Consider the following 17,213-nt stretch of genomic DNA (forward strand, 5'->3'; position numbering starts at 1 on the left):
CCAAAGCCATATCTCAGGTATCTCTTAACCGATTATTTTCATTTCTCTGTGACGAACTACAAAACATTTCAATTATCAAAAACTATTGAAAAAGTTTGATGATAACTATTGATACAAAAAATACAGATAGGTTGAATTTTGACAATAAAAATGCACCAAGACAAAAAGTTGTAGGGTGGGGCGGGGCAAGATGGGTCAGTGCCATTTTCGGGCGCATTACTCATGTTTTGATTATGTTAATAATTTTGTTAGATGACCAGCGTAAATATACAAAAGCTTGGGGCATTGATTGAAAAATTATTCATTCTCATTTGAAATAAAAAATAAAATGGTTTTTAGCCATTTTTCTTATGCGATACATTCCATATAATCTCCATATAAACGGCCGCGGGGCAAGATGGGTCACCTTCAATTTTGAACGTATTTTTGGAGCATTCAAAAGTTATTTATTTTATGTTACAAGACTATCTCATAAATGACTTCAATCAAGCGGAATGAACGCTCAAAATTATAACATAAAATTATGATAATTTTTTAGTGAAAACATCGATTTTCAAGTCGTTTTAGGACCACTCATATCGTAAAGTTTTTTATATTCCAAATAAATTTATAAAATGTTTACTAGTAGCTTTTGTTTACTCAGTATGGATATGGAGCATATATGAATGCGGAAAAAATCTTATATTTTGACGTTTTACGTTGAGAAAATGTGAATCACTTAAAAGGTGACCCATCTTGCCCCGCCCTTTTTTCACGGCCCAATATCGATCACTTTTTAAAACTGCTTGTTTAACATCATATTTTGTATTTATTGAACTTTTTATCGGCTTTTAGCATAGCTAACTAGTGTATTAAAGAGTAGCGGACGAATACAAACCAATACGATTTGTATTTACAAAGTTATGGTGATCCATCCTTAGGTGACCCATCTTGCCCCACCCCACCCTATAGCAAAAAATACTGAAGTCATATCCTGTTCGTCTCTTCAGCAAATGTATTCGTCATTACACAAGAATAATATTTTCCGACGACACCATAATGATATGACGTAACCACTTTTTACTACAGAACTTTTTGACTTGGTGCATTTTTATTGTCAAAATTCAACCTTTCTGTAACTTTTGTATCAATAGTTATCACCGAACTTTTTCAATAGTTTTTTGAGAATTGAAATGTTTTGTAGTTCGTCACAGAAAAATGAAAACAATTGGTTGAGTGATAACTGAGATATGGCAATCTAAAGTTGACTATTTTGTATGGGAAAATGGTTTTGGTGCATTTTTATTGTCCGATACTGTATGTATTTTCTAAGAAATTCCTCCAGGATATCCTTCAGGGATTTCTCAATGGATTCCTGCAGGAATTCGTTAAAAATGTTTAAGGATTTTTTATTAGGGGATTTCTTTAGGATTTTATCCAAAAATATTTCAAGAGGTATATCACCAGGTATATTCCAGATGTTTCAGCAGCTTTCCTCCCAGAATATCTTCAGAAAATCCATCAATGAATACCTCACATATTCCTGCTTTTTCAGATTTTTTTTTTAAATTTAGAAATTTTCCTCACATTTTTTTTTTTTAATTACTTCTGAAATTTCTTTAGTGACACTTACGGAAATTAGATACTTCTCCAATATTCCTAGAATTACTTCTTAAATTTCAGCAGGAATTTCTTCAAAAGTTGTTCCATGGATTCTATCAGAAGTTGCTCCAACAGTTCACACAAAGCGGGAAATATTTATTAAAAAAAATGAAGTCAGAAAGGGAAGTAAAAGATTAAGCTCAATACATAAAACTATGACATACATACTTTGGTATATTTTGACGCTATTATGGATGCTCCACAAAGCAATTTATTGATATTAAGTGCCCCCCTTGTGTCAAGACACTATATTATCGAGGGTCGGATAAATCGAGGTATACCTGCATGTCTTTTGGCGACATATACAAATTACGTAACGAACAAATCTTCTTTTTCCTGGCGTTGCGTCCCAATAGAACAGAGCCTGCGTATGAGCTGAGTGTTCTGTGTATTCTTGCGGCGAATATATAAATTATTACCTCACGGATTTCTACCATAAATATCTTTTAGTAATCCTATTTAAATTTCTTCGGGAATTCCTGTTGAGTTTGTTTATTATATTTATGTTGGGATTTCTGCATAAACTCAAGCTGAAGTTGCTTTAGAACTGCTCAAGCAATTTCTGATGAGGCAACTTGAGCTCCCCCTTCTGAGCTATCTCCAGAAATTCTCCCAGGAATTATTCTAACGATCCCTCTAGGGAATTTCCCAGGAATTCCATGATGGATTCCTCTGAGAAGTTATTCTAAGAATTCAACCAGGCACTCCTGCTGGAATTAGTCCAAGAGTTTTAGCTGGTGTTTTTCAGGAATTCTTGCTGGGATGCCTTCCGAAATCCCTCCTGGTATTCCCCCAGGAATTGCTGCTGTGATAACTTCAGATATTTTTCTCCAAAACATAACTTTAGATTTTTTTAGGAATTGCTTCAAAAATTCCTTCAGCATATTGGTATTTCTCCTGGAAATACTGCTGGGATTCTTGCAGCAATCCCTTCTATGATTCCTGCGTATATTTCTCCAGGGTTTCCTCCAGCGATTTTACCTTGAGATTCCTCCTCTGTTTCCTCACAGAGATCCTGGGATTCTACGTGGGCACACTCCAGGAATTCCAGGATTTATTTTTCCAGAAACCCCAGCTGAGGTTCACCGAGCAATTCCATCTAAAATTCCTCTGGGAAATCTCCAGATTTCTTCAGGGGTTTTCCCACAGTTTACTGAATGAGTTTCTCAAGGTACTCCTGTAGGGATTTTGCCAAGAATTTATTCAGAATTCCTCCGGAGGATCCTTCACAGAATTCTCCAAGGTTTCTTCCAGGAATATCTCTCTGTATAACTCCAGGGTTATACCACGTGTTGGGTTTCGGTGGCGAAGAAAGGGAGGTTTCCGAGATTTGCAATATCCGTATTTTAGTAGATATTTTAATATCCTGCTTGTAGGTTTAAGGTAATTCAACATTGTGTTTAAAGTACTTGTTTTTCGTTACTTACGTCTAGTCAATCTTCGTTCTTTTGTCCTTCTCAAGTCGAAAGTCCCTGACTAGCGATGTGAGGTCTGTTTACATGTATGTTAAGTAAGTATTTATGTCTATTTTCCACATTTTAATCTATTTACCTTCAGGCTAACGTGTATGTTTAGGTTAGCTTTAGTTTAAGTATTTGTCCAAAGTCGTTGTCGCATGAAACTATAGAAATTCATTTAGTATTAAGCATTTCTAGTTTTAAGATCAATTTCACTACCTTACTTTAGTCGTTATATTAGATTTAAGAATTATTTATAGTAATAATATAATAAGAAACTAAGTATGGAAAAATTCACTGCTTGCTTCTTCAATGACTTTGCGGTTTGTTGTCAACAAAGTGGAATTCCCTATCGCTCTCATTATTTGCCCTCTATTCTTCTCCTGTCATCTCTCATCCATCGGCGCGCGACCATACCGGTGCATGAGGTACGGTCAGTTGAGTAGCTAGGAGCGACACAACTTGAGGGGTTGTAACACTCCCCCCCGGTATGCCAACTCCAGGATTTGGCCTACCTATTTTCGCTCCAGATATCAAGGACCGCCAGCTTGACCGCTGGTCGCTCGTACACTCCCTTGCTAGTTTGAACAGTTGCTCTACGTACCTGACTTCCTTTTTCTACTGTACCGATTACCCGACCCTTAGGCCAGCAGTTCCGTGGTAACTCCGGGTCCACAATCACGACGATATCCCCCACGGCTATGGGCTTTACCTTCTTAAACCACTTGGTTCGCTTAGTGATTTCGGGTAAATAATTCCGAAGCCAACGTCTCCAAAAAAGATTCGCCATCATTTGGGACACCTGCCATCCCCGTCGCACAGCTTGAACGCTGTCATCGAATAGTGTCAGGGGTTTGGAGCCATCCGATGACCCCAATAAAAAATGGTTGGGAGTCAGAGCCGGTTCCGACTCATTGTCCACGGGAACATCAGTAAGTGGGCGACTGTTGAGAACAGATTCGATCTGTGTCAACGCACTGCGTAGTTCCTCATCCGTTGATCGCCTACACTTCAGCACTTCCGTCAAGTTCCGCTTTACCGATTGAATCAACCTCTCCCAGCTACCGCCCATGTGTGGGCTGGATGGTGGGTTGAACTGCCAAGACGTAGCTGGTGTTGTGAACTCCTTCGACATTTCGTGCTTATCAATCGCCTTCAGAGCGTCGCGAAGCTCTTTGGACGCGCCGACGAAATTCGTCCCTCTATCGGAGTAAAAGCACACTGGTGTGCCTCGACGAGCGATGAAATTGTTCAACGCCATCATGCATGAGCTGGTGCTAAGGGAGTTAGCAACCTCAATATGAAGAGCCCGGACAGTTAGACACGTCAATAAGACCCCCCAACGCTTCTCGACCCTTCGCCCCACTAAGACTTCAATAGGCCCAAAGAAATCTACGCCTACATGGGAAAATGGCCTGGTGAAGGCAGCCATTCTCGCCGAAGGAAGTTCTGCCATCTCTGGTGGTGCAGGTTTCGCATCCCGGTTCCGACACCATTGACATCCACATCGCATCTTGCGAAGTGTTTGACGAAGTCGTGGAATACAGTACCGTCTACGCACCTCGTTGGCCACAGTAGCATAATTGCGATGATGGTACCTCTCATGGAAATCCACTAGGAGAATTTTGGTGACCGGATGGTTGTCCGGAAGTATTATCGGGAATTTTTCGTCCGGAAACAGGAAAGAGCACTTCGCAGCTCGGCTGTTCATTCGCAAAACTCCGTCTTCGTCCACGAATGGGCTCATCTTGTAGATCTGACTGCGACTGTATTGTTGCCATTGCTTCCGCACGTTCTCTCCATTTTTCGACCCCTCCTTCAGCACCAACATCTCTTCGTGATACACCTCTTGTTGCGCCTGCCGAAAATGGTACAGCTGAGCCAGTCGCAATTCTTCACTAGACAATGGTCCTTGATGTGAAACTAATCCCTGTCGTTTCGCTTGTAGATTGTACACGAATCGCTGTACATATGCCGTAACTTTTAGCAGACGATTCCAGCTAGAGTAGTCACTAGCCACAACCACTGGATCCCGAACTTTCCTGTGCACCAGAACACTGGTACGAAGCTCTTCGGTCGTAGTTTCTTGGTTGTACGGGATAACTGGCCAATCTCGCTCCGCTTTCTGTAAAAATGCCGGCCCTAGAAACCAACGATCGTCGGACTTCATCTGCACCTGCCCGGTCCATTTCGTGCCATCATCTGCTACGTTCCACTCCGATTTGATCCAGTTCCATTCGTTAACTTCCGTAGTGTCTAGAATTTCACTCGTTCTCGCCGCAACATACTGGCTGTAACGACGGTGATCGGAACGTAACCAGCACAGTACGTTACGTGAGTCACACCAGAAGAAGCGCTGCGACACTGAAAGAGACAATGACTTCATAGTACTGTTGGATAATCTCGCTCCGATGACAGCAGCCTGGAGTTCCGAACGCGGCGTTGACAGGTACTTCAATGGTGCAACCCGTGTTTTCGCCCCGACTAAAGCGCATTCGACGATTCCATTTTCTTCGAACCGTAGATACACGACTGCAGCCATCCCTTTATCTCCAGCGTCCACGAATGTGTGCATTTGAATCTGGGCTCCAGTTGTTGTGATCTGGCGGTAACATCGAGGTATTTGGAGTTCCTCCAGCTTCGGTAGCAATTTTGTCCACGTCTGCCAATCGTCGAGCTGCTTGCCTTCTATCTGGTCGTCCCATTTCAGTCCCTTACGCCATACTTCTTGGAGTGTAACCTTGAGGATCATTAGGAATTGTGAAATGAGTCCCAACGGATCAAAGATACTCATCAGGATCCGAAGAAGTTCACGTTTGGTAGGCGCTCTGCTTCCGTCAAACAATACTGCGTCAAACCTGGTCCAGCAGATCTTAAAGGTGAAGCAGTCGGTTGAGGTGTTCCACCACATCCCCAAGACTTTCTCCGTCGCAATGTCGGCTGCAATGTTTAGGGACTTCTCACTCGTCGGGCTTTCGTTCAGCGCATTCAAAACTTTGGCGGAATTAGATACCCAGTTCCTTATATCAAAGCCGCCTTGAGCATGAACGTGTTTCACCGACTTTGCCAGGTCGATGGCTTCATCTTCCATTTCGGTGCTGGCAAGCATGTCGTCCACATAGTGCTTTTTTTCAATGACTTCAACTGCCACGGGGAACTCGGCACGGAACCTCTGAGCATTCTGGTTTTTAACGAATTGCGCTGTAGTTGGCGATGACCGGGCCCCAAAGATCATTACGGGGACTACGTACGTGCTGGGTTCTTCCTGATTCACGTTGTCGTTCCATAGAAACAGCTGGTAGAACTGGTCCTCTCGACGTATTCCGATCTGGAGAAACATTTCGCGAATGTCTCCACAAATGCCTATGCGGTTTTCCCGAAATTGGTTCAGGACGGCCACCAACGAGCTTAACAAGTCTGGACCAGTAAGCAGCATAGAGTTGAGACTTACTCCATGTGCGGTTGCTGCTGCATCCCATACAATACGGATCTTTCCTGGCTTGTTGGGATTTATAACCGGAAACGTGGGAAGGTACCAAGAGTGACCTTTGTTTTGCTCTATCTCCTTCTGGGTTACCTTCCTAATGTACCCTTTCGTTTCGTATTCTGCTAGTTTCCCATCGTAGGCAAGCTTCAGATCGGCATTTTTGGCTAGACGCCTTTCTAGACACTTGAGCCGCTGTAAGGCCATTGGCCGGCTGTCCGGAAGGCGAATATTATCGAAACGCCAGAGCAGTCCGGTTTGGTATCTATTACCGGTGACCTGCGTGAGCGAACTGAGCAACATCAAGGCCCTCTCGTCGTCTTTAGATACTGAGGCCGCAACTGGCATCATGATTCCCAGGCTATCCAGGCTGAAGTACTGCTTCACTGCCAGGTGCAGTTGTTCATCGTTCTGTAGGTTGCACGCACAAATGTGATATGGCTCCCGCCGTTGCTCGATTCTTGCTTCGACCAACCTCCGAAGATCGTCCACCCCAGATGGGTCTTCACGGCGATGGGCTCGCCTTCCTTTCCCTCTCGGCACCGTCTTACCAACGAAACATTGGCATGCTTGACTCCTATTAGGATCCTTGGTTGGACACGATTATACGACTCCACTGGGATACTGCGCAGATGCTTATACTTCTCCTGAAGTACCTCGACGTTCAAGCTTTGATATGGTAGCTCAAGCGCTTCAACCGTCCGCACTCCGCTTAGCTCAAACCTTCTTCCCGCCGATCCGGAAATTCCGATGTCCACACATCTTGACTTCTCCTCGAAGCGGTGAGTTCCTGCAGTCCACTTCAAACACAACGGCTTCGCACCACCGATCAAATCCAAATCCTTGGCGATCTGCTCATCCAACAACGTCAGCTCGGATCCATCATCAAGAAAAGCGTAGCACTCCACTTGCTTCGTCGGCCCAAACAACGTTACAGGGATGTACCGGAACAGTTCTAGGCCAGTTTCGACGCGGTGTGTGTTGATACTGCGTTCTTCATTCGCCTTGGCCGGGTTAGGGCTACCCGGGCTGCCTGTGACTTCACCTGGTGCAACGAGGCTCTTGTGCAAAAGCGGATTATGCTTGAATGTACACCCGTTGACTCCACACGGCTTGCTGTTGCAGTTACCTCCATGCTGTCATAGGCAACGACGGCATATTCTGAGCTCGCGAACGGCTGCCCATTTTGCTTCATATGAGAGATCGAGGAAACGCTTACACTTCGCTGCAGTTCGACAGCTGCCCTTGCAAGTAGGGCATATGGTCGGTCCTTCCATCGAGGTTTTGCCGCTAGAAACGACGTTCGGCCGATTGCCAGTAACCTTCTGGCCACCCGCTACCGATGGAGAAGATTCAACGTGAGTGTTGACGAAAACCTTTCCTTGGCGCTTATTGCGTGGCTCCTGCTCGTAGCTGTGGGACTTTCGAGGGTTTGCTACGATGCTTGCATCTTCCGCAATCGAGAAAATCCAATCGGAGAAGGTTGATAGGGTCACCTTCGCTAGTGTTTTGCTGTGCCTCGCCCAATCCAGTTTAATAGCGGAGGGAAGCTTGCAAACGAGTTCTTGCATCAGAGTCGCATCACGCATATACTCCTTCCGCCCACAAGCATCGATAGTCGAACACAAGTTCTGTACGGCAAGTGCATAGTCTACTAGCTTTTCGATCGAATCAGTTCTAATCGGTGGCGTAGCTAGCACCTTCTCGCGCAACGTACTGATGATCATATGCGGTTGACCAAACCTAAGTTTCAGGACGCTAATCGCTTTCGATACCATCGACGGATGCATCAGAAAGCTCCGCACAGAGGCAAACGCTTCGTCTTTTAAACAGTTTCGAAGGCGGATCATATTCTCCTCGTCCTTGTAGCCACACATTCTCGTCGTACTTTCGAATGTCGATATGAACATCGGCCATTCCTCTGGGCTGCCGCCAAACTTCGGGAGATCACATGGCACAACCTGACGTGCCGCAATCTGGTTGCGTGAAAGCGTGGCACTAGACCGGGAATACTTCACCCGATTTGACGTTCTGGAAGCCCTCACTTGTACCGGAGTTGAACGTTCCCTAGGAGAAAATCTTTCCTCATGGTGTTCATCACCTCGCTCGTGGTATGACTCGTCTGCTGAGCTAGAACCGTCTTCGCTATCGACGCTTTCCGGTTCCGTTTCGCCCGACGAGTTGTCACCTTCTTCGTCGGCCGCATACTCCGAGCTTGATTCGGTATCTCCGGCGTCGTCATCCTCGTCGTCGTCCATGTTGTCCTCCGTATCATCGTCGCTATCGTGCTCATCGTCATCCGCCGCTCCTGATTCATTTTCGGCTTGATGCTGCTTCTGGAGCCAACCTTTCACCTTCGTTAAAGGATCTGTTGTTCGGGCCCCTGGTACTGGACAGCTTTGTACCTCAGCAATTTCCTCCATCAGCTCGCACTTTTTCTTCATGAACTCCCGTCGTCGCTTCATCTCCTCAAGCATCAACGTTTCTTCGGCCAACACTTTCTGCATCTGCAGCTTCAGCGATAGTGCCGATTTGCACGATGAATTGGACACTATAGACTTCGCTTTCGTTGAGACGTTCGCCAACTTGTCGATTTCAGCGGCCAACATAGCATCCACGTTCGCTGATATTTCGGGGGCAGAAGCTTTTGGTTTCTGTCGGCGATCCTTAGAGGTTGAATCCTTCACCGATTTATTTGGTTTACCAGAATCCATCCTCTTAGAACTTCTCCTAATCGGCTTCGTCGGATGCTCTGCATTGGTGGTCTTCTTCTTGGACGTCTTCTGCTTATCCTGGTGTACTTTCGCGGTTTCGCATTTCAAGCAACTCCAGTCGCAATCCGCAACGTCCTGGGAAACTCCTGCACAGCTGACATGGTACCGACAGCCACAAGTTTTACACCGAACTAACTCACCATCTTCTACACCCGCGCACATAACACAGTGTTTTTTGGAAGCTCGAATCCGGGAAGATACTGGTGATTTATTGTCACCCGCGCGCGATCGGGAACCGACAGACGTGTTTTTCTTAGCTTTAGGGTCGCGTAGGGGGTCGATGGGGGGGTCTTTATTTGATTTTTGCTTTCGAGAGGGACGTGTCTTTTCGGGCATCTTCTTACCTTCAGTACCTCTGCTGGTCGTAGGGGTATTTTGCTCGACCGGATTGGACATCTTCCACCTCCTCCGGTAAACGATATTAAAAGTTGTTGGGTTTCGGTGGCGAAGAAAGGGAGGTTTCCGAGATTTGCAATATCCGTATTTTAGTAGATATTTTAATATCCTGCATGTAGGTTTAAGGTAATTCAACATTGTGTTTAAAGTACTTGTTTTTCGTTACTTACGTTTAGTCAATCTTCGTTCTTTTGTCCTTCTCAAGTCGAAAGTCCCTGACTAGCGATGTGAGGTCTGTTTACATGTATGTTAAGTAAGTATTTATGTCTATTTTCCACATTTTAATCTATTTACCTTCAGGCTAACGTGTATGTTTAGGTTAGCTTTAGTTTAAGTATTTGTCCAAAGTCGTTGTCGCATGAAACTATAGAAATTCATTTAGTATTAAGCATTTCTAGTTTTAAGATCAATTTCACTACCTTACTTTAGTCGTTATATTAGATTTAAGAATTATTTATAGTAATAATATAATAAGAAACTAAGTATGGAAAAATTCACTGCTTGCTTCTTCAATGACTTTGCGGTTTGTTGTCAACAAAGTGGAATTCCCTATCGCTCTCATTATTTGCCCTCTATTCTTCTCCTGTCATCTCTCATCCATCGGCACGCGACCATACCGGTGCATGAGGTACGGTCAGTTGAGTAGCTAGGAGCGACACAACTTGAGGGGTTGTAAGAATTCTTCTACGGTGTGTTAAGAATTAGCCATAATTAAAATTCACACATAAAAAGGAGTTTTAAAAAATCGTCTATGGATTCTCACAGAATCACCTTGAACCATCAATCTTGAAATACCTGTTAGGTTTGCCTCCAAGGATCCCTCCAGAGAATTTCTCTAGGATTCCTCTAGGAATCCTCCCTGAAACTCTCCAAGAGTTCCTCTAGGGGTTCCTCCGGATGTTTTTTCAAGTATTCACCGAGATTTCCTCCAGGAATTGATCTCGTCCCATCTTTCGTTTTCCTTTTCACGTGGGACTGTTATGCCAATGGGGGCAGTATACGTCATCTGAGTCGTTACTTGAGTTTTGAAGATTGATAAGCTTTAAGAAAATCATAAAAAAACTCATAAGTTGTGAAAAATTTCATGGAGTTCATTTGGTGGTGCAAAAGAGTAATGTTTTTGTCTTAAAATACGTACGTTTGACAAGGCATTTTTATGCATTCCACGTGATACAGGAACAGAAAAGGTGGTGAAGGAAGTTCTCTTTCAAGACTAGTAGGAAAAACCCTAATTAATCCACCTAGCGGTGATGGTGCCTTTCTCGTGCTTTAAAATATCCTTTCAACAAAACTCGAGCGACATGTTGATGACATTGACATAAATACAAAATGAAAACTGCTTGCTAAATCTACTCAATATGGATACATTTTATATTAGCATAACATCCAATAATCAGAAAATATAAGACAACGATCCAAAACTAAAACCAAACAAGTGTCATGAAGCCGCAAAATTTTGAAACGTCATTTTAGATTTTCCGGCCATCATTTTATGACTCCGGATATCTATCCCAACTAAACTAACCGCCATCTTGAACATTGAGACACCATCTCATCCAGAACCCATATATCCATACCAGAACATCCAGGTATTCATTTTTGGATTCTGCACCTAAAATTACATAAAATAGTCGCCGTATTGAATTTTGGCATGTCGTTTATGATTTTCTGGTTACCAGTTTTGGACGAAGACCGGCATTCTTCCCCATTCAAACTATAGGCATATTGCAGAACTTGTGAAACAGCGCACAGCTTGGGTTTTCTGATTACAAATTTTGAATTCTGGACATATTTTCATACAAAATATGCCCATAATGCAAGATTTAAAAATCCTATAAAATAGGCACTAACTTGAATACTGGGCCATTATCTTGGACTTTGGACCGCTATTTTGGATACTCTGGTGGACTCCAAACAAATTTCCCATACCAAATAGACTTATTTTACATAGTTTTAGAGCTCAAAATTCCTTAAAACAGCCACCATCTTCTGTTTACGCGATCAAATTCTTATTTTTCCATTCAACGTTGACCAATCCTGCTATAACTTTACACCTTAGGAATCTGAAATGGTACGATTTGATGAGATCGCTTTAGTTTTGTCTATATTTTGTTCTCATAAGGACTGTTCATTTTATAAAGAGGACAACTTTGCAAGGCTATAAAAAGAAAACGCGTAGTTCAAATTTGAGCAGCCTTGGTTAGTTGCTCAGTACATTATATTAGCAGATAATAACCATAAATAAATTGGGTTAAAATTATTGAACTTCAAAGAAATGTGGCAAAGTGTTTGGAGAGATCAATTTTTCAATTCCCAAAAACTAAAGCTAAACACAAAATTTCTGTAGAACATCGGTGTATCGTTTTTAATTGCATAAAAGTGTTTGCCATGCTACAGCAGTTGGAGTGGTACATATTCTGGCAAAATATAAACCTAATCGGAATAATGGTTGTTGAGATATTAAAGTTACAAGTTGGACTCGATTTTCAGAATAAAATTTATTTATTAAACAAAAATGTATAAAAATATTAACTTTTGAATGTTTTCAATGGATCTAGTCGAAAGTACTAATAATGCAATTTCAAATGCAGAAAACCGCTTCTTGATAGCATTGTTGGCTTGGTTACTGTGCTTCATGGCAATTACCGGAGATAAAACCGCTTCGTTCTTTGAAGGTTCTTCTAAATAACGATGTACTCTATTGCAAATACAACTTAACAATGATGTCGAAAACAAAAATTAACATGTAGTTATTTTCAAATAAGGTATATAATCACATAGGGTCAGACCGTGCTGAAAATAAATAATAATAAGCTGCTCTAGAATCAAAAACTTGCATTTATGGAGCAAAAAGTATGGAATTTTTCATTATGGCCATCATTAAGTATTAAATTTATGATGAAGAATGTACTTTAAAGCATATTTTTCTTCGGTATCATTTAGAATGCGATTCTCTTTTATACTGGACAAATTTTGAACTGATTCCGTAGTGTTATTGCATCACTGGACTTAAATAAGTATTTTTTATCAATTTCATTGATAACAAGGCAACTTACTATATCAAGCTGTATAATGCTTGGTGCATTATTACTGACCAACTATTACACTCTACCTTTAGAAGAATAGTATTAGATCCCAACACATTGGAAAGTTCCTGAAAATTTTAAAGTTATGTATGTGGAAAGTTGTGTAGAATTTTGAGAAATGGGGTTTTATTGAGTTTTAACGAAAACCGCTTCAGTTCCATAACTAAGGACAATTTGTATAATGTTATATTTTTCCTACACTGTAGAATAGCTATGGAAATTTATGCAAAAAACCGATAATGATTTTATTGAAAAATAAAAAGATATCACACAAATAAGGTGTCCTCTTTATAAAATGAACAGTCCTTATATGAGAACTTAGACCTATTCGTCACTGTTGTTCATACCTAATGTTTATCAGGCCATTAAACAAAGCCACGATTTAATTTTTCACATGAACGTTGGTTCTGCTACACAACAGATAGTCTCTAATGTGATCTAAGGCTATTTTCTTGGTAACCGTTCATTAGATTATCAAAAAATCTGCGATCTGATGTGTCGTATGTATGTGTTTGGTCCATTTTTATACTTGGTAATTTCCTGTGGGATAGCCGGATTTGATTCCATGAGTCATGGACCATGACACTACCGGTTGTCCTAATTATGGTCTGAGAATATTTTATTGCTATTTATTCACCTTTACCTAATCACCGCGATTTGTGTATCGCATGAATGGGTTTGCTTCACTTTTACTTCTAACCACTTTCGAAGCCACAGCTGAACCCGCAACACTATCGGGAATCTAATGTGGTCTGACCCTATTTTTCCATCAGGTTGTCGATAAGTCGTGATCAGTCTTCGTTCTACTGCTCGTGTTGTGTGTAGGTAAGAGGTAACGATAGCGCACGAATGTAACAAAGCCGACTGACACCCGACTGCGGCAACGAAATGAAGGTAGTAAAAAGTGTCGAATGTTTACAAGACTGGTCGTGATTTGATGTACCGCATCCATGGGTTTGGTTAAATTTTACATTTTACTACCCGGATCTGATTCCGGGTAACTACCGGCTGAACCAAATATGGTCTAACATTATTGTCTTGTTAACTGCTCATCGGTTAACCAAAAACGCTGCAAATTGAAGGTGCCACATGCAGGGTTTGACAATTTCGACGGGACTCTCGGAACCAATTCCGGACCACTACCAGTGACGTAAGGCTATTTTCTAGCTAACTGTTCATCAGGTTATCGCAAAAGCCACGATTTGTTGTGTCACATGCCTGGATTTGGTTCACTTTTACATTTGGCCTCTTCCGGCCACTCAAAACCGATTCCGAAACACTTGCTGACCGTTCATTAGGTAATCTAAAAAGCCGCTATTTGATGTGACGCATGCACGGGTTTGTTTCTCTTTCAGATTTAACCACTTCGGCGGGAACCCCTGAACGGGTTCCGGAACACTACTGGTTCAGATATGATCTTTCCTGCTGGTTTTCCTGCTCATTGTCCATCAGGCCATCGAAAATGCCGTGGTTTGATGTGTCGCATGTATGGGTTTGGTTCAATTGTATATTTGGCCACTTCCAGCGGGACGCCTAGAACCGGTTCCGGAACACTACCGGTTCAGGTATGGTCTGAGACTATTTTTCTGCTTACCGCTCATCAGGTTATCGAAAATGCCGTGGTTTGGTTCACTTGTATATTTGGCCACTTCCAGCGGGACGCCTAGAACCGGTTCCGGAACACTACCGGTTCAGGTATGGTCTGAGACTATTTTTCTGCTTACCGCTCATCAGGTTATCGAAAATGCCGTGGTTTGGTTCACTTGTATATTTGGCCACTTCCAGCGGGACGACTTGAACCGGTTCCGGAACACTACCGGTTCAGATATGGTTTGAGATGATTTTCCTGCTCATTGTCCATCAGGTCATCTAAAATGCCGTGGTTTGAGGTGTCGCTTGCATGGGTTTGGTACAATTGTATATTTGGCCACTTACAGCGGGACGCCCAGAACCGATTCGGGAACACTACCGGTTCAGATATGGTCTTAGACTATTTTTCTGCTTACCGCTCATCAGGTTATCGAAAATGCCGTGGTTTGATGTGTCACATGCATAGGTTTGATGCATTTGCATATCTGGTCCCTTCCTGGGGTATCGTTCCGGAACACCTAAATGGCCATATCTCCGGAATGGCTGAACCGATCCGAACCATTTTCAATAGGAAACAATGGGACCAGATTCCGCGTCGAATGAACCGTCGGTCATTGAAATCGGATGAGGTTTACTGCCAAAAAGTGATGTGAGTTTTTTTGTACACACACATACACACACACACACATACACACACACACACATACACACACACAGACATCACCTCAATTCGTCGAGCTGAGTCGATTGGTATATAAGACTTGACCCCTCCGGAGGCTCTATCAAATTTTCGTTTTTGGAGTGAACATATAGCCTTTCGGTACACCTTGGTGTACGAGAAAGGCAAAAAGGATAAACTCAAGAAGCGACTTCTCTAATGTAATAAAGATTCAAAGGGTTTCAAGCTTGTTTAGGCTTACACTTCACACGTTTTTTTCTTCCGCAGATTTGTACTTTGATGTTTCTTCCTTTCTTTTCTGTTTCACCTTGCTAGATGTACCAGAAAGAGGGTCAAAGTCCGGGTAGCATCAGCGGAGCTTTCTTTGTAAAACAAAACTTAATTAGTGCTGGCACGATTCTTCCTGTCTGAAAAAGAACCATGCAGGGGAATGTGGTTTAAAATGGACTGTTATTCACATTCAAGACGGTTAGAATAGTTGTTGATAATAGTTTCATAACGCCAAAAGTATACACTACTCACAAGCCAAACACTTCAATTATTTTTTTTTTCGGAACTCAATGCAAGTGAAAAAAATATGCACAATTGCACATTTACTTCACTTTCCCCTATCGCCATTACCTTCGTGTCCATTGAGCTGTCCACTCTCGCAGGCGGCAGCAAATTATCGCGAATCCACATTTTCAACACAGAACACTGACTGACACTACTTAAGAGGTTCAACGAGGAGGAAGCACCCAGCACCGTGTGTATTTTACGAGGTAAAATTACAACTCGTTGTGGCGTGGGTAGTTTCGTCGTAAGTACTGTCCACAGCCGACGTACTCTATTGCACCGCTCTGCTTTCCCTTTATAGGGTACGACTTGCTTGCACACCGTGCTCTAGGAGTACAGGCAGACACTGAATACGTTCTGACTGAGAAAGTGCTCGCTTCTCACTGGAGAGGTTGCTGCCTTTGCTTCATGCCTATCGGTTGGTTGTTGGGGATGAAAGATGAAAGAATCACGCTGGCTCTGCTGGTTTGACTGCCCGCAGATAACCTTTCTCCAACATCATCAGCATCAGGGCTTTATTCCGGCGAACGAACGGCGGGCGCGTATACTTAGGTATAGTCAGTCAGTCAGTCAGTCGATGCAGAAGAAAAGCGAACGAGTTCCTTCTCAGATGAGCAGGGGTCTGCAGGTCTTGAGGTGGGGCACTTTACTAATCAATCGATGTAACTTACGCAAGCGAGAAAGATCATGCAGAAGGTATCCGGTTTCGATTACAAATTGATCCAGTGTCTATCAGCTCCTGATTACGTAACATCCATTTTAAATTGGTTGTTGCAATCTAGTGTGATTTTTCTCCAATATTGTAAAATAGCAAAAAGCAGGCATGAAGACTCAACATCAATACAATACAATCCCTGAAGACGGTCACAGCCAATAGGCCGAAACGTCGAAACAGTATATATAACTAAGATAGCCAATCCAAAACTATCTAATCGGTATCCAGTCGAAATCGCCATAACAAACTCCAATTAATTGCTTTTTTGTCTACTATTTAGGTCACTGCAGGCACTAATTTCTTGTGAATTTTATGATAATGATCATGAGAAACACTTTTGCTTGAATTATTGAAGAAATTCTAGGAAATACTTATGTCAGAATATAAACGAACATTTCCAGTGGAATTCCCGAAGAAATCTTTGAAACAAAGGTTTTCGAAACTTTTACCTGAAGTTTTTTAAAGTACTGAATTGTTTTGTGAAAACCCGATTCATTAGGGGTCGTACATAAATTATGAAACGCTACAGGAGAATAGAGGAACAGTATTGTTACGTTTCATATGTAAAATTTTAAATGGTCACATAAAAGATGCTCGAAAGGTTGCTTTCAAGATCATAGGTAAATATATAAATTCTTGAATTGAATGCCTCATATTATGTACTACTCAAAATTCTGTAAATTAACTGTTTGAAAGTCTAGTCAAATTGTAGAATAATTTCCAGACAGTGGATAAATTCCTGGAAAACCCCGAGCGTGTAATGGCGTTTAAGGTTAGACATTAAGGTCAGGAAACATGGTGTAAAATCCTCTGTCCCATTCCTGAAGCTGATGACC

The 17,213-nt window shown here is 42.3% G+C and overlaps 1 protein-coding gene across 1 annotated transcript in view; it reads right to left on the reverse strand.

Annotated features, from left to right (window-relative positions):
* The window catches only part of LOC109404609 (protein Atossa), a 56,615-nt gene extending 40,003 nt beyond the window's left edge, over positions 1 to 16,612 (reverse strand). Inside the window, exon 1 of the mRNA XM_019677514.3 lies at positions 15,729 to 16,612. Within this exon, the coding sequence (XP_019533059.3) occupies positions 15,729 to 15,788 (60 nt within the window). The 5' untranslated portion in view covers positions 15,789 to 16,612. The remainder of the gene's footprint in view (positions 1 to 15,728) is intronic.
* Positions 16,613 to 17,213: the final 601 nt, after the last annotated feature.

Source organism: Aedes albopictus, chromosome 2, assembly GCF_035046485.1.
Source record: "Aedes albopictus strain Foshan chromosome 2, AalbF5, whole genome shotgun sequence".
Taxonomy (NCBI): Eukaryota; Metazoa; Arthropoda; class Insecta; order Diptera; family Culicidae; genus Aedes; species Aedes albopictus.